Source organism: Seriola dumerili, unplaced genomic scaffold (assembly GCF_002260705.1).
Source record: "Seriola dumerili isolate Sdu_G_001 unplaced genomic scaffold, Sdu_1.0 BDQW01000192.1, whole genome shotgun sequence".
NCBI lineage: Eukaryota > Metazoa > Chordata > Actinopteri > Carangiformes > Carangidae > Seriola > Seriola dumerili.
Window position 1 is genome coordinate 802,404 of NW_019174447.1, and position 21,103 is coordinate 823,506.

The 21,103-nt window shown below is 44.0% G+C and overlaps 3 protein-coding genes across 4 annotated transcripts in view; all 3 read left to right on the plus strand.

Annotated features, from left to right (window-relative positions):
- Window positions 1-364: 364 nt before the first annotated feature.
- Window positions 365-4,344, plus strand: LOC111227967 (dual specificity protein phosphatase 8-like). The gene is made up of 5 exons (XM_022753724.1): window positions 365-596; window positions 729-823; window positions 1,202-1,361; window positions 1,543-1,666; window positions 3,449-4,344. The coding sequence occupies exons 1-5, from the start codon at window positions 422-424 to the stop codon at window positions 4,257-4,259; spliced, it is 1,365 nt and encodes a 454-aa protein (XP_022609445.1). The 5' UTR covers window positions 365-421; the 3' UTR covers window positions 4,260-4,344.
- Window positions 4,345-7,237: 2,893 nt separating this feature from the next.
- rras (RAS related) lies at window positions 7,238-15,197 on the plus strand. Its single transcript, XM_022753717.1, has 6 exons — window positions 7,238-7,725; window positions 9,414-9,501; window positions 11,718-11,820; window positions 11,987-12,095; window positions 12,362-12,480; window positions 13,558-15,197. Exons 1-6 carry the CDS (start codon window positions 7,639-7,641, stop codon window positions 13,643-13,645), a joined length of 594 nt encoding a protein of 197 aa, XP_022609438.1. The 5' UTR covers window positions 7,238-7,638; the 3' UTR covers window positions 13,646-15,197.
- Window positions 15,198-16,419: 1,222 nt separating this feature from the next.
- prrg2 (proline rich and Gla domain 2) overlaps window positions 16,420-21,103 on the plus strand; it is a 7,581-nt gene continuing 2,897 nt past the window's right edge. For both annotated transcript variants that reach the window (XM_022753725.1, XM_022753726.1), the window contains exons 1-3: window positions 16,420-16,706; window positions 18,734-18,906; window positions 19,283-19,316. In XM_022753725.1, the coding sequence (XP_022609446.1) occupies window positions 16,622-16,706; window positions 18,734-18,906; window positions 19,283-19,316 (292 nt within the window). In that variant the 5' untranslated portion in view covers window positions 16,420-16,621. The remainder of the gene's footprint in view (window positions 16,707-18,733; window positions 18,907-19,282; window positions 19,317-21,103) is intronic.

A 21,103-nucleotide genomic window follows, 5' to 3' on the forward strand; every position in this document is an offset into this window, starting at 1 on the left:
CATCAATAAGAAAATAATAAATGTAAAAATACAGAAATAGCTTCTTCTTTTTTTTTTTTAACAAAATGTTTTAATTCTAGCATTTATTTATTTATTTATTTACTTATACTTGTGCATTTTTTGTCCTTCATAAACGCGCTGCAAATTCAGGAAACATCTTCAATTTGACAATATGCGCTGCAAAAAAACACAACACATGCAAATAAACAAACGCGCTGCAAATACAGTCCTTCAACACAACGGAAGAGTCAGTGCTCCATGTTCCTGCAGAGTCAGAGTAGTCTTGTTGCCTTCTCTCTCCGTCACTGCTGCTGAGCGCGCGCTCACTCAGCGGAGAGGTATCTGCGCGTGCGTACGTCCAGCTAGGCGCTGATTGGCTGAAGATGACATCATCCAGTCAGGATCTATTGTTGGAAAGAGGATGAGCTCATCGTTTCACAGCCAGTGTGAGAGAGCGGAGCGAGGACGGTGGACGCAGCAGCTTCAGCAGAGAGTAAAGGAGTCTGCAGACCCGAGACCGACACCCCGCTCCCGGCTCCCGGCTCCCGGCTCCCGGCTCCGGTACACCAGGACTACCTTCCACAGGGACACCCACAGTGAGTGGCAAGCTGCGTCCAGTGCTGCTCTTGTCCCTCCTGACAGGACCTACATGCTGGACTCTGCAGACACCTCAGGCTAATGTGATCAAAGTCCCCTGGTCTGACGTGGTGCGTGTTGTTGTTCTGCAGACATGGTCTGGTCCCGGGACACAGAGGTGGAGCGGCCCCCGCTGTCCGTCATCCTGCCGCGGCTCTACCTGGGAGCGGAGAGCGACGTGACGCAGGTAAGACCCGGAGCCCACATGTTCAGGTGTCAGAGTCGCGGTTATCAGTGCTGTAATGTCAGCTGATGTGTGATTAGCCTGTCCTGCAGAGATCTGAATGTAGTGTTTACACTGAGACAGGAAGGTGCAGGTACAGTCAGTACGTCATCACCGTCCACCACTGTGGACCAATGCAGTGACGTCACTTTAACAACATTCAACATTGAAGGAGGCAAATTAGGTCATCACTGAACATCATTGAAACACAGAACATGTGGCAAGTGCTAATATATGTGTGTGTGTGTGTGTGTGTGTGTGTGTGTGTGTGTGTGTGTGTGTGTGTGTGTGTGTGTGTGTGTGTGTGTGTGTGTGTGTGTGTGTGTGTGTGTGTGTGTATAGGACCGGCTGGCCTCTCTGGGGATCTCCTACGTGCTGAGTGTGAGCCGCTGCAGCCCCCAGCCCTCCTTCCTGCCCCGCTCCAGATATCTTCGCATCCCCATCGATGACTCCCTGTGGGACGACCTGCTGCCCTGGATCCCACAGGCTCTGAACTTCATCGGTCAGGACGCTCACACAACCCCACACACTCACAAACACTGACATACCAAACCACTGCACAAGCCCATCAGCTGCAGCGTGTAACAGAACAGGCAGAACTCACTGATCGTGTTGACGCTGCTTGTGTGTCACTGTGCACTTCGATTGACCGTGTGTGTGTGTGTGCGCGTGCGTGTGCTCAGATGCAGCCATGTCCTCTGGAGCCTCAGTGTTGGTTCACTGTGCAGCAGGGATCTCCCGCTCCCCCGCTCTGGCTGTAGCCTACGTCATGTACAGCCTGGGGATGGACCTGGACCACGCCTACAGGTACATGATCACACTGCACACATCAAATCATGAAGGCAGATATCACCCATCTCACCTGTGAGTGACTTGGGCCTCAGTGAGGGCTGGTCCTCCTGCTCCTCCAGGTATCTTTAAGAAAGGAGGAAATTAGCTCTAGAGACCTGAACTGTTTTTTGTATCAAGCTGTAAACATGTTTATTTCTGCTGTAAAGTTGGACATTTTAACGTGGGAGTCTATGGGGATTGACTCACTGTTGGAGCCAGACTCTAGTGGTCAATAGAGGAACTGCAGTACAGTGGTGCTTCATTTTCCAGCCCTGCAGGCTGTAAGCTGGCAAGCAAAGCTTTATTTATACAACACATTTCATTCCAGGTGGAAGCACAATGTGCCTTACAAAGCAAGAATTATCAAGGAAGTCGCAACCGCAAAAACTACGTGGATAGTGTGAAGATAAAAAATTAGACACAAAATAAAACAAACACATGAATGATATGTATGAATTAAAAGCCATTAAGAAAATAAAATAATTAAGACCAACAACTGTAAAGTAAAAAAGATATGTAAATTAAAGCTATTAAAAAGTAGGATTAAAATGTGATTAATAAAATAATAATTAGTCCAGTAAAAAATAAGACATATAAAACCATTAAAAGGAATAAAAGTAAAAAAAAAAAAAAGAGGTAAATTAAGACCAGCAAACCAGACAACTGGAGAGCACGACTAACAAAAAAGTTTTCAGTTCAGATTTAAAAGATGATAGCAAAGCGGCACCTCTAATATGATCAGGCAGCATGTTCCAGCGGCTTGGAGAATAAAAGCTGAAGGCAGTTTCTCCAGTTTGCGTGGAGACCTGGGGAATAACCAGACGGCCTGTTCCAGCTGACCTGAGGGGTCTCTCTGGTTCACAAATCACAGATAGATACTGAGGTGCATGAATAGCCTTACAAACAAGCATTAAATTAGAAATCATAAAATTTACTGGAAGCCTATGTAACACCCTCATCACAGGTGCTATATGGTCGTATTTAAAACTCTGGCAGCTGCAGATGATCCAGGTGTTTCTGGGATATTCCTGTGAGCAATCTGTTACAGTAGTACAGCCGACTGGAAATAAAATCATGGACGAGTTTCTCAGTGTCCTCTTGGGATAAAAAGCTCATTACTTTTGCAATATTTCTTAAATGATAAAAACCAGTTTTGACTATGCTGTGACTCTGGACCTCTGTGATGGTTTCCAGAGACAGTTGTGATCATTTAAAAGAGATTTACTCCTGTCTATTAGTTTTTGGGGTTAGGATTACCAGGGTTAGTATAAGATTATTCAGAGAGATTTCCACGACAAAGCTGGTACACGGTGGATTTACTGAACTCCACAGCCCTATTCAGGGTCTCTGTCAGAACATCATCAAGCAGTGAAAGACTGCTGCACCATGTTACTGTCTCCGACTGAAGCTCAGCATCGGAGTACAAAGACTGCTGACCCCTGTCATGGCCAACATGGAGGAGCTCATCACTCTATCTGACTGGAGACGACAGCTTCCTCCTCACATGACACAACAGACCTGAAAAGCTTCATCACCTCCTGACCTTTGATCCTGTTCAGATCAATAAATACATAGATAATGACCCCCCCCAACACACCACACACTCGCATGAACATACTGTATTTGAACATTCTTACATCTCATTCTTGCATGTGTGGTGTGGGTTTCTGTCAGAGCAGCAGGTCACGTCTCACTGAGCTGTGGATAAGTGTAGAATAACACCCACACTCACTAACCCACTTCCTGTTTGTCCTCTAGGTTTGTGAAAGAGCGGCGGCCCTCCATTTCCCCAAACTTCAACTTCCTGGGTCAGCTGCAGCACTTTCAGGGCACCCTGAGCCAGAAGACCCCTGGTGGTGACCCCCTCCTGCAGCAGCTGGACAGCTGCCGGCCGTCCATCACTGACAGTGTTGGCCACCTACACTCCAGTCATAAGATGAACTATGAGGCTGACGATGTCAGTGGTGATGCAACAGAGGTCAAACAGGAGAGCCCCTCCCTCACAGACAGGACACAACAGAGACACTCAGAGGGAAACCAGCAGCCGTCCTTGTCAGGGAAACTTCAGACTCTCCATCTGACTCTCAGTCTAAACCAGGTCCAGACGCCACATGAGGCTCCAGCTCTAAGCTCCTATGAGCCAGTCAAACCATCACCAAAGCCCACAGAACTACAACTCCCATCAGGCTCTGCTTCTCTATTAGAGAAACGCAAAAGCCTCACCCTCTCTTTGATCCCTCTGGGAATCAGCCCTCCCTCCCCAGCAGGCAGCAGCCAGCAAGCACAGGGCACCACCTCATCCAGACCTGTCCACAGCAGGGAGACAGGAGGAAGGGCTGAGGCCAAGACCCAGAGGGGCCCAGGCTCCTACAGGCCGGCGGGGCCCGGCCACAGAGGGCAGAGTCCCTCCGACAGGTGCAGCAGAGCGGAGGTGCAGGAGCACGGCCTGCTGTCACCCTTCAGCTTCACCCTCAACAAGCTGCTGGGCTGGGGGGAGAGGCTGCTGCTGGGGGGGGTGTTTGTCCACCCTGTGAGGATGGGACAGCCTGCTCTGCCGTACAGGTGCTGAGGGGAGGGGCTTGTTTGTGTCTGTGCATGTTCATGAAGAGGAACCAAACACACACACACACACACACACACACACACACACACACACACACACACACACACACATGCAGAGAGATGTGAAGAGCTGAACTCTTTATTTATTTATTTATTTATTGCAGAGCTGAAGATAAAACATGATCTGGTTTATTACTGTGACTCTTCTTCTTATTCTAATTGTCTTCAGATGTATTTACTGATGATTAAAGATGAGATTTCATCTGTGTCTTATTGTCTTTGTCTCAGAGTCAGGTCTGTTGTGCTCAGGTGCCGGTTTCACACAGATATCTCAGACTGGTCTGCAGTGTTGGTCCATAGATCTGTCTAATGTAAGTCAGATTGTTTCACAAAACTAAATACTGTCTCATTTTAAAAAAACACTAGACACCTACCCACCGGCTAACTCAGACCTAAGACTTCCTGTCACTGTCTGAGTGTTGCCTGTTAACAGTGAATATGAACATGAATAAGTACACTGACTCACATACTGGACTAAGGTACAGATGTGAGGAGCTGGATCTGAGTATTTCCATGTTGTATTTCTACTCTGCACTGTCCTCTCTTTATCGGACACACGCTGTTACTGTTCTGTAGTGTTGGTCCAGTCTTAATGTTTCTCACAGATTAGTCTGATGCAAATGAGACTGTTTCACAAAAATAAAGACTCATTTTAAGCCAAAAACATTAGACACCTTGCCTCCAGACTAACTACGGTCTACGACCAATGTCACCATGGTAACAATCAATGACGCCTGCGCTGACCAATAGCACCCAACAACAAGAAACAGGAAAACATGGCTCATAATATGTGGTTTTCTAACATTGTTATGGAGAGAGCAGCCATTTCTTTTTCCAAAATCAGATTTTTCTTTTTATTGTTTCACTCTTCAAGTAAAACATCCTTGTAACTGTTGAATTCTTACAAAGACAAACATTTTCTGCTGAGGTAAACAGAGTTGAGTGGCTGGATCCAGATTGAAAAAAAGGATTAATTTACCCAGAATTCATTGTACCACAGTCCATCTTAAAATGGTCAAGAACTAAACTGCTTTGTGCAGTGGATGAATGTAGACATGTATCTGAAGTCCCTGGTCTCATGACCTCAGACAGTGAAAATATTAAAATATGATTTAATGATGAATAATATATGGTAGGAACACAGTAATGAAGGGGCTCAGGTGTAGTGATGTTACAGACACCTCTCTGTCCTGACTCTGACTGTGGGTCATCAAACCTTTAGTTTTACACCAGCTACAGCAGGACGTCCCATCTCATGAGGAACATCAGAGTAATTCACTGTTCCACACAATAATCAAGGCCCCAGCAGCCCCAGGGCCCCCAACAGTCCCAGGCGTACTGTGAGTCCTGAGTTATTTTAGTTGATATTGTTCCTACACTGTGCATGTTCCCAAATGAATCTATGTTCACTGTAATCAGATGATCACATAGGAAAGTTGGGGCCACATTAATACTCCAGCAGAGTAGCTTGAAGTGTGAAATGTTAAAGTGCTCATGCATAATCATATAGTGTAGATATAGATGGACGTAGCCTCCGTGGCTCCACAGGTTTCTGAAGAGCGGTTTTGAAGCTCAGAGTGAGCTGCTCTACCGTCGCCATCTTGGCAGTACCTGTCTCCATCCCTAACTCCCAGCTAATTCAAAAAATAGGCAAAGAGGAGGAGAGTGTGTGGAGCTGTCTTCATTCATACTGGTAAATAAGTGTGGTAAGCATAGGCTCCTGTTAGCATTGTTAGCACAGCTGGGCATCTAGGTGTCCCCCTCAAAGGCTTACCCAAGGCTAATTAATTTACCGGGTAAATAGCTAGTTAATGGGCTAAGCTAACAAATCAAGTTTGGTGAGAACAGACAGAAATACCTGCTAATTAGTGCTACCATATAAATAAAATAACACTAAAATTTCACTTGCCTCAAAAAACAGGAGCATAGACTTCCTCATGTTCTGTTCGTCAATTAACCACCAACAAAGCTATATTATTAGGGCTCAAGTGAGGAACCTATTGTTTTTGGGAGGATTATTATCATCACTATTATTATTAGTTATTATTATTGTTCAGTTGCTAAAATGCATTTTTGAGGGGTTTAGCATACTTGAAAACTCAGATTTGCACACACATAAAGGTTGTGAAAAATTGCAAACTTCAATGGGAACTGGGCCCAGGCGTGGCCAGCGGGCTCCATAGCACCCCCAAACGTAGGGCCATGCTGGAATTGAGGTCTTTGGATGCTCATGAAATTCGGTGAAGAAAGAGATATACATATGCACAATACCCAAATGGGTATTTGGTTTGTTGTTTGTTTTGCTATAATCCAGTGATAGAGCTTCTGCTTTCAGTGGTCATGCTCCAGACCACCAGGTGCCCAGACAGGTGACTGTCTCCCAACCTGGACTGCTCCCAGACACTCACGGAGGGAGCTAGTTCTTTGTGGGTGCTGTTTGTTTTTAGGTCAATGTGGTCTGTGTGTATGAACTGATTCTCCGGTGACCTGAGGCCTCTCTGTGAAGCATTCACAGAGCGGCCCCTGCTACAGAGGGACTGAGTAGTGTGTGAGTGTGAAGAAGCTGTTTTCTGATCGGTTCCCTTTGTTCCGGGTTGGACTCGGGGTCTAGTGACGGACCGTGTCTGTGTCTGTGAACCAACAAAAACTGCCTCATGACGTCATGAACAGAACTTATTATTGACACTGTAGCAATTCGTGCTGCGTTCACATCCTGTACGTGCTAGCCGGCTGACTGACGTCACGGATACTCCGAATGACCAAATAAGGAAAGTGACACATGAGAGAGTTGAGTTCACTTTTCAGTCTGCAGGAGGAGGAAACTCAGGTGTGCTGCTGGAGTGTGTGTGTTCTCCAGGTGTCGACCGCTGTGTGTGTGTGTTTGTCAGTGTGTGTCTGTGTGAGTGTGTGTTTTTGTCTGTGTGTGTGTCAGAGTGTGGCTGCTTCAGTTTCTTGAGAAGAGAAAAAGAGGAAGCAGTTCCGCCCTCAGCAGCAGCCTGGAGGCCGAGGACTGAAGACACCACAGACCGCTTCAGACCCAAAACTCGGCCCGAAACACGGTGCCGGTCCGCAGGAAGCTGTCTCGGCTGTCGGTCGGTGTGTCTCCGGTGGGACTTTGGCCTCAGGTGTGTCTCTGAACGACGTGTCGGTGCGGTAAAGACTGTCTGTAGACCATGAGCTCCATGTGAACAAGTTTCGCTTCATTCGACTTCTTCACCCTGGTCGTGGTCTCGGCTCGGATCGGCGCTGTTTGCTGGTGAACCGCGGCACTCTGTATCAGGCCCGGGAAGGTTTTTGGTCCGGATCAATCCCAGTTCAAAACCAGTATGAGTGGCGAAGAGGAAAGATTCAAACTGGTGGTGGTGGGAGGAGGGGGGGTGGGGAAGAGCGCCCTCACCATCCAGTTCATCCAGGACAGAACTGTGTGTGTGTGTGTGTGTGTGTGTGTGTGTGTGTGTGTGTGTGTGTGAGTGTGTGTGTGTGTGTGTATGTGTGTGCGCGCGCGCGTGTGTTTGTGCACATTGTGTTATAAAGGGTTTATTAACAGTAATGACTCGTGTTGGTTACAGATGTGTAACAGATGTGTAACAGGAAAAGACCTGCCAGTGGGAGGCACTAATACTCAGTTATCAGTGACCAATACAGTGATCAATACAGAGATTTATACAGTTAAGGCTCCCCCAGCTAAGCTGGAGGTGGGGGTCCTGATGAACTTAAGACATAGCAAAGCCTGGTGAGGATTTTCAGACAGCTGTTGTTATTAACACTGATCAATACAGCGATTGATAAAGTGATTAATATGGCCTTTAGTCATATATGTGTTGTCCATCACGTCTGCTCTTCATTCAGCTCCTGTTGCATGTGGAACAAGCAGACATGATGTTCACTGTGATGGATGCTGATCAGAACATTCACAGTAATTTGAAGTGTTTGGTACATACTGTGGTACAATGAATTCTGGGTAAATAAAGACTTTTTTCAAAATAAAAAAAATGGTTGACCGAGTCACCGTTTCCAACCTCTCAGCTCTATTTACCTTCAGCAGAAAATGTTTGTCTACTGGAAGACTTCAACAGTTACAAGGACGTTTTACTTGAGGAGTGAAACAATAAAAAGAAAAATCTGATTTGGTCTAAAAACTCTTTCCCTTCTCTTTGCTTTCTCCATAACAATGTTAGCAAACCACAAATTATGAGCCATGTTTTCCTGTTTCTGTTGTTGGGTGCTACTGGTCAGCGCAGGCGTCATTGATTGTTACCATGGTAACATTGGTTGTAGACCGTAGTTAGTCTGGAGGCAAGGTGTCTAATGTTTTTGTCTTAAAATGAGTCTTTATTTGCATCATTTCCATCAGACTAATCTGTGAGAAACATTAAGACTGGACCAACACTACAGACCAGTCTGAGATATCCCTGTGAAACTGGCCCCAGTTCCATCACCTGAGTAACAGTAACAGCACAGCTAACAGTACTACGTAAAGAGAGGACAGTGCAGAGTAGAAATATAACATGGAAATACTCAGATCCAGCTCCTCACATCTGTACCTTAGTCCAGTATGTGAGTCAGTGTACTTATTCATGTTCATATTCACTGTTAACAGGTAACACTCAGACAGTGACAGGTTAAAGGAGACACCATCATACAGTGTCTCAGTCAGTTGTTGATCCAGAACAGCTTCACTGCTCCATGTCTCTGAACTCTACTGGAAGATGAACTACATTTTTCATAATCATATTGCCTCATGTGGTGTTTTGATGATGGTGGTGGAAAGCGCTGTCTAACACGTCGCTCCAACATCTACCATAGTTCAGCTGGACTGAGATCAGGCGACTGTGACATCATTATCATCCTCATCAGACCATCAGTGACCCCTCATCATCATTCTGTGTACTTTAACCTGTCACTGTCTGTATGTGGAGATTATTAATCTGTTACTGTTCACATCTTGAGCGCTGTTAGCATTACAAGCTAATGTCCTCTATACATGAGTTGAAGATGGCGTCAGATGTGTGTTGATGTATGGATGATGTTTGACTGTATCCAGCAGCTGCAGTACTTCCTGTAGCAGCAGACTGTCATTAACTCAGAGTCTGTCCCACAGTCCTACTTTGTGTCAGACTACGACCCCACCATCGAAGACTCCTACACCAAGATCTGTACCGTTGATGGAAAGGAGACCCGGCTGGACAGTAAGGCTCCGTCACATTGCACACACACTTCACAGTGAGAGTGAGTGCAGAATGTGTGTGGAAGGCTTGTTTGAGAGCACAGGGTGTGTTGCAGTGTGATGAGGTAAGACACAGGCAGTGTGTTTGCTCTCTGCATGTTTCTTTCCCTTGTTAGGACTTGTACTTGGCCGGCGTTGCTCCGTGGAGGCAGGCTGTGGTGCTGTGGGTCACACTGCTGTTTCACCACAGTAACATGTGAATCATCACACACACACACACACACACACACACACACACACACACACACACACACACACACACACACACACACACACACATTAACTCTGCTGTTTGTGAGTCAGTCTGGCTGCTCCTCACACACGTCCATGTTTATAGGACACACAGACTTTTTACTGTGGATCTGATGACATTGTTCATGTACTCTGGAGCTTCTGTGGTGAACACAACATGTAGAAAGTCTCCGTCTCTGAAACCACTTAGATCTGACTGGACTGTGATACTGGTCACAGATGTTTCAGTGAGTGCTGTAGGTGGTATAAAGGGTGGGGCCAGCATATCATGATGCTGTGTCACTGGCTGTGTCACTGGCTGTGTCAGAGGCTTCAACAGGAAGTGATGGTGCCTCTCATGAGTCACACAGCTGAGGATTCTGGACCCACAGACCTGCATGGTGGGCTGCTAAACTGTCCAGTTCTGTCAGAGGCACAGATGCTGAGCTCTAAGACGCTAACAACAACACATGAGAGACACAAACTTGTGGCTCTGTCAGGTCACATTTACTACAGAGCGCATTTAGAAATGAGTCGGCCACAGTGCGGATCAGCATAAAACAAATACGTCAGATGTGATTCAGAGGGGGGTCCCTAACATACTGTAACACACTCTGTAACACTGCAACGTACAGTAACACACTCTGTAACACACTATAACATTGTAACATACACTGAAACACACTATAACACTGTAACACTTTAACACACACTGTAACACACTATAACACTAACACACACTGTAGCACACTATAACACGGTAACACACACTGAAATACACTATAACGCACTCTGTAACACTGCAACGTACAGTAACACACTGTAACACACTAACACTGTAACACTTTAACACACACTGTAACACACTTTGTAACACACTAACACTTTAACACACACTGTAGCACACACTGTAACACACTATAACACTGTAATGCACACTGTAACACTGTAACACACTATAACACTGTAACACAAATTTTAACACACTATAACACTGTAACACACAATGTAACACACTATAACACTGTAGCACACACTGTAACACACAATGTAACACACTATAACACACACTGTAACACACTAACATACTTTGTAACACACTCTTATACTGTAACACAGTGACACACTGTAACACTGTAACACACTATAACACTGTAACACAAATTTTAACACACTATAACACTGTAACACACAATGTAACACACTATAACACACACTGTAACACACTAACATACTTTGTAACACACTCTTATACTGTAACACAGTGACACACTGTAACACACTAACACACTTTGTAACACTGTTATACTGTAACACACACTGTAACACACTGTATCACACACTGTAACATGCACTGTAATGCTGTAACACACACTTTAACAGACTATAACAATGTAACACGCTGTAACACTGTAACACACACTGTAACATTGTAACACACTGTAACACACTATAACACTGTATCATACACTGTAACATGCACTGTTACACACACTAACACTGTAACACACACTTTAACAGACTATAACACTGTAACACACACTGTAACACACTCTGTAACACTGTAACACACTAACACACCATGCACTGTAACACTGTAACACACACTGTAACACTGTAACACACACTTTAACACTGTAACACACACTGTAACACACTAACATACCATGCACTGTAACACCCTAACACACACTTACACTGTAACACACACAGTAACACTGTAACACAAACTTTAACACACTATAACACTGTATCACACACTGTAACATGCACTGTAACACTGTAACACAAACTGTAACATTGTAACACACTGTAACACACTAAAACTTTAACACGCTGTAACACACAATGTAACACACCTCTGTTAAAGGCTCTAATGGCAGAGGAGGGAACCCTTATAAATATACAGTATATTTGTTTGTGTGTGTGTGTGTGCGTGTGTGTCAGTCTTGGGCACAGCAGGTCAGGAGGAGTTTGGGGCGATGAGGGAGCAGTACATGCGCTCAGGAGAAGGCTTCCTACTGGTGTTTGCACTCAATGACCGAGGAAGGTAAGTGTGTGTGTGTGTGTGTGTGTGTGTGTGTGTGTGGACATCTGTACGATCAGATGCACTCTTCTGCAGCGTTTGATGTGACTCAGAGTCACATATGTATATCATTGACTCAGAATCCATGTGGGTCTTGTGGACTGAGTCTTTCCCTCTGTCCTCCCAACAGCTACCATGAGGTCCAGAAATTCCACACCCAGATCCTGAGAGTGAAGGACCGGGACGACTTCCCCATGGTGCTGGTTGGAAACAAGGCTGACTTGGAACAGCAAAGAGTGGTGAGTCACACGCTCTGTCCACCTCCCCATACTGCCTGGCTCTCGTACTAGGCTTGAGACCAGAGGGAGGGTCAGGGAGTCTAATCAGCTTCCAACCCAGGTTCAGACTGGACTCAGGTATCACATAGACTAATATGATGAGCTGGATGACGCCACCTCGTTTAACAGATGGGCAGTAAATCCCCCTCCTACCTGTATAGCTATAAAGGTGACAGTGGAGGGTCTTACTGGAGACCAGACCTGGATCTTGTTTGCTCTGTGTGCAGATCTCCAGGGAGGACGCTCAGGCCTTTGCCAGAGAGAACAGGATCCACTATATGGAGGCTTCAGCCAAGAACCGCTACAACGTGGATGAAGCCTTCCTGGAGCTGGTGCAGATCATCAGGTACCAGTGTTTCTCATACATGGATTTATTTACGATGGACATCGTAGCAACAACAAACATCAACACTGATCACCACATTGATCTTCTATGAAATCTACTACTTCAAATGAGTAAAACATAATGTCATTGTAGAGTTCAGTTGTGTCACACAAAAGTGAAGCATCTTATAAGCAGTTTTGACACAAACAGACAAAGACCTAAAAACACCAGTCTGTTAGCACAGTGGATTTATTTGTTTATATGCTATGCTAGGTAGTTGAGTAAAAACAATCTAAACCACTCTCTCTATGTTTTACTCTTGTTTTCTGGATGTTTGTGTTCATGTTGTTTGTGTGATGATGTTTTATATTATAAGGTTTGTTTTGCCTCAGCTGTATGAAACAGTATTTACTTCCACACTGTATAAAGAGCCCTGGATTCCACCACTGAGTCGCTGCCTTGGCAATGCACATCCATGAATTTGGGGGTGGAGCTTCTGAAGGAGGGGGGTGTATCTGTTTTTCCTTTCAGTTCAAAAAACAGTCTTTCTCCAGCACATGAAACATGATCAAGGAAGTGCAGTGAGAGAACCAGACGAGGTGTTTTAGGGTTTATCAGACTCTGTAAGACTCAGTCTGGTTCAGTGTGTTGATCAGATGACCCTGTACTGTTCTGCTGAAGCCCTGTGATGGTCCTCCCACTGCACTATGCAAATGAATCAGGAGGACACTCACACTAATGAGGGTGTAGACATGTTGTCGTCCACTGTCCTTTGTTAAGTCCTGGTTGTCCTGGTCCTCAGTGATGCAGCAGTAGTGTTTCCAGACCCGTAAAAGGCCTAGGAGCCTGGATTTCGTGTCACCTCCTGAATGTAGTTCTAGGAACCTGTCCCTAAAACCTGAATTCTGTGACACTTTTCACGTTCTCTCGTCCCTCCAGCTGAACTTTCAACCTCTGTTAAACCTGCATCAGCCTGTATGTGGGATCTCAACAGGGAATAAAGTGACACCGTGTGATCTGTACAGGGGGGAGGGGGCAAGCAACAACACCTGACAATGATTCATTCCCCTGTCTGTGTCTCCTCTTCTTCATCCACAGACGGTTTCAGGAGATGGAGAGTCCTCCTCCTCCGGCTCGTCACTCAGGCAAACAGAACAGTGGCGGCTGTCCCTGTGTCCTCCTCTGAGCACTGTTACCATGGACACCATAGCCCTGCCCCTTTACAGCTCCACAGCTTGTCCAAAAAAGAGTGTTTGTCCGTGTCCGTTTTTGTGTGTGTGTGTGTGTGTGTGTGTGTGTGTGTGTGTGTGTGTCTGAGAGAGAGAGAGAGAAAGAGAGAGAGAGAGAGATGAGGTGCATAATTATCTTTTCAAATGGTTTCATTTGCACTTTTGCCAAAACTTTTAAATGAGTCTTACCTTTTGTTTAGATGAGAGGATGTAAAGACCGACACCGACGCTGGTACTGAGACCGGTACTGAGACCAGTACTGAGACCAGTACTGTGTCAGTACTGAGACCGGTACTGAGACTGGTACTGTCCCTGTGGCCTGGAGTAATAATGACCTTACTGTACATAGTATCATCGTGCCATCATGTAGAAAAGAGAAAATGCTGCGTCCTGCAGGTACTGATGTCAGCAGTGACATCACTAGACTTCAGCTGACTGACAGGAAGTTATTTCCACTTCTACGTCTTGACTGAACAAAATTTGTCCATAACATTTCAACTTGCTTATGAAGTGCGGCACGCCCAAACTCCAGGCAGAACATGGAGTGCTGTCGTGCTCCTGCCGTTCTGCAGGGGGCAGCAGAGCCCACAGCACAGCTGAGGCTGCTTCCTGTCGCCTCCTCTCGTCTCGCCACATGCATGGCCTTAAGGAGACACAATATTGAAAACATAAATACCAGGCTGGCCAATCACATCAAGGGCCTGATCAGGTTTACATGATCCAGGTCCAGACTGTTCCAGTTTAGGAACTCAGCCTTCACCAGCTGGATGAGGACGAGTCTAAGTTTGAATTAGAGACTGGACCATTGTGCAGAGCAGTGTCCATGACAACAGAACCTGTGTGTGTTTGCACAGTCCAGCCTCTGTGCAGGGACTGGGTTCTGGATTCACTGGGTTCACTGGGTGTCAGTGGTTCTGGTGATGGGTGGACTGGATTCTGATACTGCCAGGATAGTCAGCAGTTTAACAATAGGATCCTGATCCAGGTTCACTTACTAGACCTTTTAACTGCATCTCATGGTCTTCATCAGCAGAGAGACTCAGTCATGATGAGATGGTTCATCACATGACCCTTGACTCTGATCAAACATGGTCCTCCTTGAATCTAACTCGATGACCTTTGACCTCTTCCAGTAGATTCTGGTGTGGTGTTTTGTCCTGAGTCCTCACTGTTTCACTGATGTAGTGTTTCCCATAGCTGTCACATGTGACATCATCATGATGTCATGGTGATGTGATATGTCTGAGGATGGATCTGATTGTTCACAGTGTGCTGCCTCAACCAGCCAGTAGAGGTCACTGCTGCAAAAAAAGATTCACATCTTCAATCAGCTTTTCAGCAATAAAAAATGAGCTGAGGATGATCGACCCCCCCCCCCCCCCCTTAGTTCAGTAGAAACTCCTGTCAGTGTTCCCCATCTGTAAATGTTTCATTTCACTTTTTAATATGCAGCCTGTTGTTCACATCATCTGTTTTATACTGAAATCAATCACATTTATACATCATTAAAACATTTATTGGAACTCCTCACTCTGTTGTGTCTTTAATGACTTCAAGTGTGATCCAGGTGTGATCCAGGTGTGATCTTAATGAACAAGGTGTCACACCTTACATTCAGTTCACTGCAGTGGAGCTGAAGGTTTGGTCATATGAGCTCTGTCTGTGCACTGACATGTATGTGCTGTGCTGTTTATTACTGACAGGAAATGATGCAGAAATGTACAGAAATGTAATATATGTCATATTATGTGTTCTGTTGCCATCACCTATAAGGTGATATATTATAATCACATATGTACATATATATATGTATATGTATATATACATAAAATATAAGTTGTAACATACATATACCATAGTAAAATTTTTATATGTACATATATTATTACATATCTATGATGATTTTTTATATGATATAACATGTTGCAAACATATATGTTAATGATATACATTTAATTTATATATGCAAGTTTATTAACAACATACATTTAAAAATCTATACGATTATATATGTTAATCTTATTCATTACTTAATTTTAAACATTTCTATCTTTCCATTCTGGGAAACTTGTTTCTGATATTTGGACCCTACTGTTATCAATATATATTGACAGGCTTTGAGATGGATACATATATTATGTAACATGTCTACAGTATAAGAATATACATACATACACATGCATATTTGTATGAGCTAGAGATATATGTCAATATATGGCATTGTTCCAATTTCTAATCAGTTTCATATATAATTTGTACATATATGTTTTTATTTTGTATGTACATATATTTTATACATGGGAATTCAATATATGTAGATATATTACATTTGTGTATGGGGATACCTGTCAGTGTGGGATGGATGATAACACCTTAGCTGTATCTAAATTGTAGTATTCAGTTAATGAATTTTGCAGTTTGTCAAATGACTAAAAACAATTGTGAAGCAGTTTCACCACAAAATTTTGCATCAGTAGGAAAAATAGGCAACTTTACTGGACAGGTAACAGAAGACAGACAACATGTTCGTTATTAACAGATTGATGTTGTCAGGTTTTCTCTCCTGTCAGTGTGTAACGCTACAACTACACACGCACACAGGAGAAAACAAGCAGGTAAACAGAGGCAGTGTGCGGTGAGTGGACAGTGACAAGTAGACAGACAGGTTTGAGGAGGTCCCTCCCTCCAGCTGGTATGTCGTCCAACTTGTTTTATGATGAACAGCCCAACACTTAGTTTCAGAGCTGAGAACAGAGGCGTTCAGTCACAGACTCTACTACCTCCATGTTTCTGAACCTCTAGCTTCAGCTGGGACAGGTGGAGCAGACTGCAGCCTCTCTGACAGGTGTAGGAGGGTCAGAGCTTCGTCCTCCACACCATCGGTGTTGAAGTCACGTCTTTGAAGGATCTTCTCTGTGTAGCTGCTCGCTTCCATGGCGGTGTTGTCGGCAATATGGATCCCTGTGCTGTCCCTGCTGCAGCTGACTCACTGCGCCGTCACCTCCAGGCTCAGTCCAGGTAAGCCTCACCTGTCAGAGCCGTGTAACCTCACTGAACACAGCACGGTCTCTGACTGGTTTATAATGGGACAGACACAGTTTGAGCTTCGTTCAAAAACACTGAAGTAACAACAATTCATTCATCACAGTCATCAACTGTCTCCTGCTTGCAGAATGTTGTTTCTTTATTCTTTGTACCTTTATGATAAAACTGTAAAACTCTCTCTCTCTGTGTTTCTCTGTAGGTTTGTTTAGTTCACCTTTCATAACTTCATAACTTCACCTTAACTACTGTAGTATTTCATTCTGTTTTCATTTAGTCCTTTAAGCCACAGACCATTTTCTTTTTAATTTCGTTTTAATTTATTTTTTACTCCACTTCCTCATCTCTCAATTCATCTGACTCCACTAGGCTCCATTTTCTCTTTTAAGTTTTAAAACCACAACTATAAAGTTTCACTTCTGATTAAGGCTCAGTAGTTTCCTAACACAGCTTTCCTAACACACCTCCTCTCCTAACACCTCTAAAACCCCGACATGTCTAACTAGCTCTTACTATGAACTTTCACGGCTCTTCTCCACCTGATCTCCTTCACATATTACAGAGATGTAGTTCTTAGTACTTACACCAAGGTCTCCTATTGCACTGAAGTTTCAGTGATGTCTCTCATTGTAAGTTAGTTTGGGTAAAAGATAAATGAGTGAATGTAAATGTAGCGTTTATCACACGCCTCTTAACAAGAGGAAATAGTGACCTTTTTGAGGACTATTTTCAGCAGCGGATTAATCCACATTTATTGCTCTTGGAAGTACTTGAGTCAGATTAAACTACTGCATGTGTGCTCATGGTGATGACGGAACATGTGTGCGACCAGATGTGGACAACGTCCACAGCTCCATTACATGAGTCAAAGTATAGACCCTCCTACTCAAATACGACTGCAATACAGGTCAAAGTTGTTCAGTCAGATTCTTATTTGAGATATAGTACTGGAGTGATTGATTTTAAAAAACTGCGCAAAATACCCCAGAATCTGGAGATGTAGTTGCCCAGATATTTCAATTTATGACCGTATATATGATGAAACCTGGACTGGACATGCTCCGATCACAGCATTGTAAACATTTCCAGACATGTTCCTGATATGATCCAGATTCTTGCAAGAACCTTAAAACGATATCTCCGGATTCTTGGGGTTTTGGTGCAGTGTAATGATTGTGTAGAAGACTGAAGACTGTAGAATATGATAAAGAGACTGTAGACATGGACATAAAAACACAAATGAATCAACAAAAGGAGCTATTGTTGTTTTCATGTTTCTTTTCTTTAGTCAGTGATGAAGTCTGGTCGTGGTAAACACAGCAAACATTTCAAAATAAAGGAATCTGTCTTTATTTGTAAACCTTCAAACACAGACCTCAGATTCTCTGGTGAAGAATCTCCTGCCTCGTCTTTATCTAATGTCGCCATCGTTAGGACACTGACAGGTTCAAACATGACTGACAGTGGAGGAGTTGGCTGTGATTGTTTTTTTTCCTGTGATGCACACAGTGCATTGTCTATCACATTTTCAAAATAAAATAAAATGAAGTCACTGAGTACTTCATAGAAAGTACTTTATAGTGGAGTCAAATGTACAATATTTGTCTTTAGGTGTAGTGGAGTAACAGTCAGAAGTTTACAAAAAATAATGCTCAAGTGAAGAGTAAATACTCAGAAAATATAATTAAGTACAGTACTTATGTAAATGTAATTTGTTACTGTCCATCTATGTGTGTGTGACTTACTGATGTGTTTTAGTAGTTTCTGGAATTGGTGGAGCTCAGAGGAGTTGGATGTATGGGACTGTTTGGCTGCAGTTTGTCCTCCAAAACTTTAACCTCAGTCAGTGTTTCATCTGATCCTTAGAGCTGGAGCACAGAGCCACGACAATGAAAAACTGTCTTAACAAAACAATGCTTCTTCATAGCATCTCTGTATCACAGTGTATGGGGCTGTGTTGCTGTCAGTGTGTGCTCTGAGTGTAAACGGCCTGTGTCCTGCAGGAGAGCCAGTGCTGCTGGACGAGCAGTCGGCCACCTCCTTCCTGTCGCGCTCGCTGCTCTACAACAGCTGGGACTTTGAGCTGCTGGTGTCTGACAGTCTGGAAAGGGAGTGTATGGAGGAGATGTGCAGCCGTGAGGAGGCTAGAGAGGTGTTCGAGGACGACGCTCAGACGGTAATGATGCTGTACACTGATGTAGAACCTTACAGCTGCTTTCAAGACAGTCAGGGGTTGAGGAGGTGGACGTCACCTTAACATTTGAACTTTGTGTGACAGTTATGTGAACAGACTGAGAAATTTTTTGAAGGGCACCAGAAATCATTAAGAGTCCATGAAATGCCTTTTAGTTAATATCACAGCATTGTTACATCTACAGTCTGAAGATGATACGTTCAACTGAACCAGAACTCCTAGAACTGTTACCTGAACCTTTACTGTAGCACCTGATGAGAGGACTGTGAATTAAATGTCCTGTGGTCGTCACTCAATGTGTCTATTCTTCTCTCTAATGAAGCTACATCATTACATTTTCTTTCTCTTTCATTTTCAGGAAAAATTTTGGACCAACTATGTCAACAGTCAAGGTAAAGAACATTATCTATGTAGTCTGCAGGCCTTGCTACTGGGCTCATCAGCAGAATGAAATGTTTTCATATTGAAAATACCCAAGGACCAATAAATGCATCATTATTATACTGAACTTTATCATTATTATAATGATCACATTTTATTTTACTTATTATATCTGCATGATTAAAGGTCCACTGACCAATCATTGATTGAAGGGGGAGTGATACTCAGATACTCGGGACTGTAGTCTTGACTATAGTCTGGACTGAAGTCTGGATGTAGTCAGGACTGAAGTCAGGACTGTAGTATGGATGTAGTCTGGACTGAAGTCAGGACTGTAGTCAGGACTGAAGTCAGGACTAAAGTCTGGACTATGGCTGGACTGTAGTTGGGACTGAAGTCAGGACTGAAGTCAGGACTGTAGTCTGGACTATAGCTGGGACTGAAGTCTGGACTGTAGTCATAACTGTAGTCTGGACTGTAAATGGGACTGAAGTCAGGACTGTAGTCTGGATGTAGTCAGGACTCTAATCTGGATGTAGTCAGGACTACAGTCTGGGCTGTAGTCTGGGCTGTAGTCAGGACTGTAGTCTAGTCAGGACTCAGGATTGTGGTCAGGACTGTAGTCAGGACTGAGGTCAGGACTATAGTCAGAACTAAAGTCTGGGCTGTAGTCAGGACTGTAGTCTGGATGTAAGGTAAGGCAAGGCAAGGCAAGTTTATTTGCATAGCACATTTCAACAACAAGACAATTTAAACTGCTTTACATAGAGCATAAAAGCCATCAAGACAGAATATAAAAGCAACACAAGTAAAAATACATTTAAATACAATTAAAAAGTGTTGAATTTGGAAATAAATGAAGCTAAAAAGGAATAAGACAGATAAAACAGGAGAATAAAGTTACAGTGCAGTGTAAAATATTAGCTCTCAAGTTTGGTTTAATAAAAGGCAGTGGCAAACAGAAAAGTCTTCAAATGATGTAGTCAGGACTAAAGTCTCAATTTTAGTCTGGACTGTAGTCAGGACTGTAGACAGGATTGTAGTCTGGATTGTAGTCTGGACTGTAGTCTGGACTGAGGTCAGGACTGTAGTCAGGACTGTAGTCTGGACTGCTGTGAAAACTGTTGGGGAAACAATGGTTTGAAGTTAATCGTGTTTGTCTTTGAAGAGTACGCTCCCAGAGTGGATGTGTCAGGACTGGGGGTCACTGAGGGTGATTAGATATTTGTTATCTGGCAAGGTAACAATATCGCGAACCCGAGAGTATCGAAGTCATGGCCAGCAGAGTTAAAATGTCTGATGGACCATTTATTCTCCACATCCTCACTTAAACTGGAGAAAAAATGGTCCACACATCAGAGGAGAACTTACTGGGTTGACCTCCGCTCACCCCTTTCTGCTTGGCTTTGTAGCAGTAGATTCCCAGCACTGTGGCAATAACAGCAGACACCAGGACAGCCAGGATCCCTGCCACCAGTCCTGACACATCCACTCTGGGAGCGTACTCTTCTAAAGTACAAAGCAAGACGATTAACTTCAAACCATTGTTCTCGCAACAGTGTTTTGACAGCGCCAGTCCGGTCTGATAACGGATTATTATCAAGTCCAAAGTACTACTTATCTCTAAGTCCTACAGTACTCTGACACTCAGTTCCGTGAGCATCGAGTTCCAGACTACTAGTCGAGAATAAACAGCACGTACTACGACGTCCTGATCTACGAGTCCTGGGAACGTGACCAGGTCGAGTACATCCAGACACAGTCCAAGACTATCTAATGCGACAAGACTAAAGTCCGT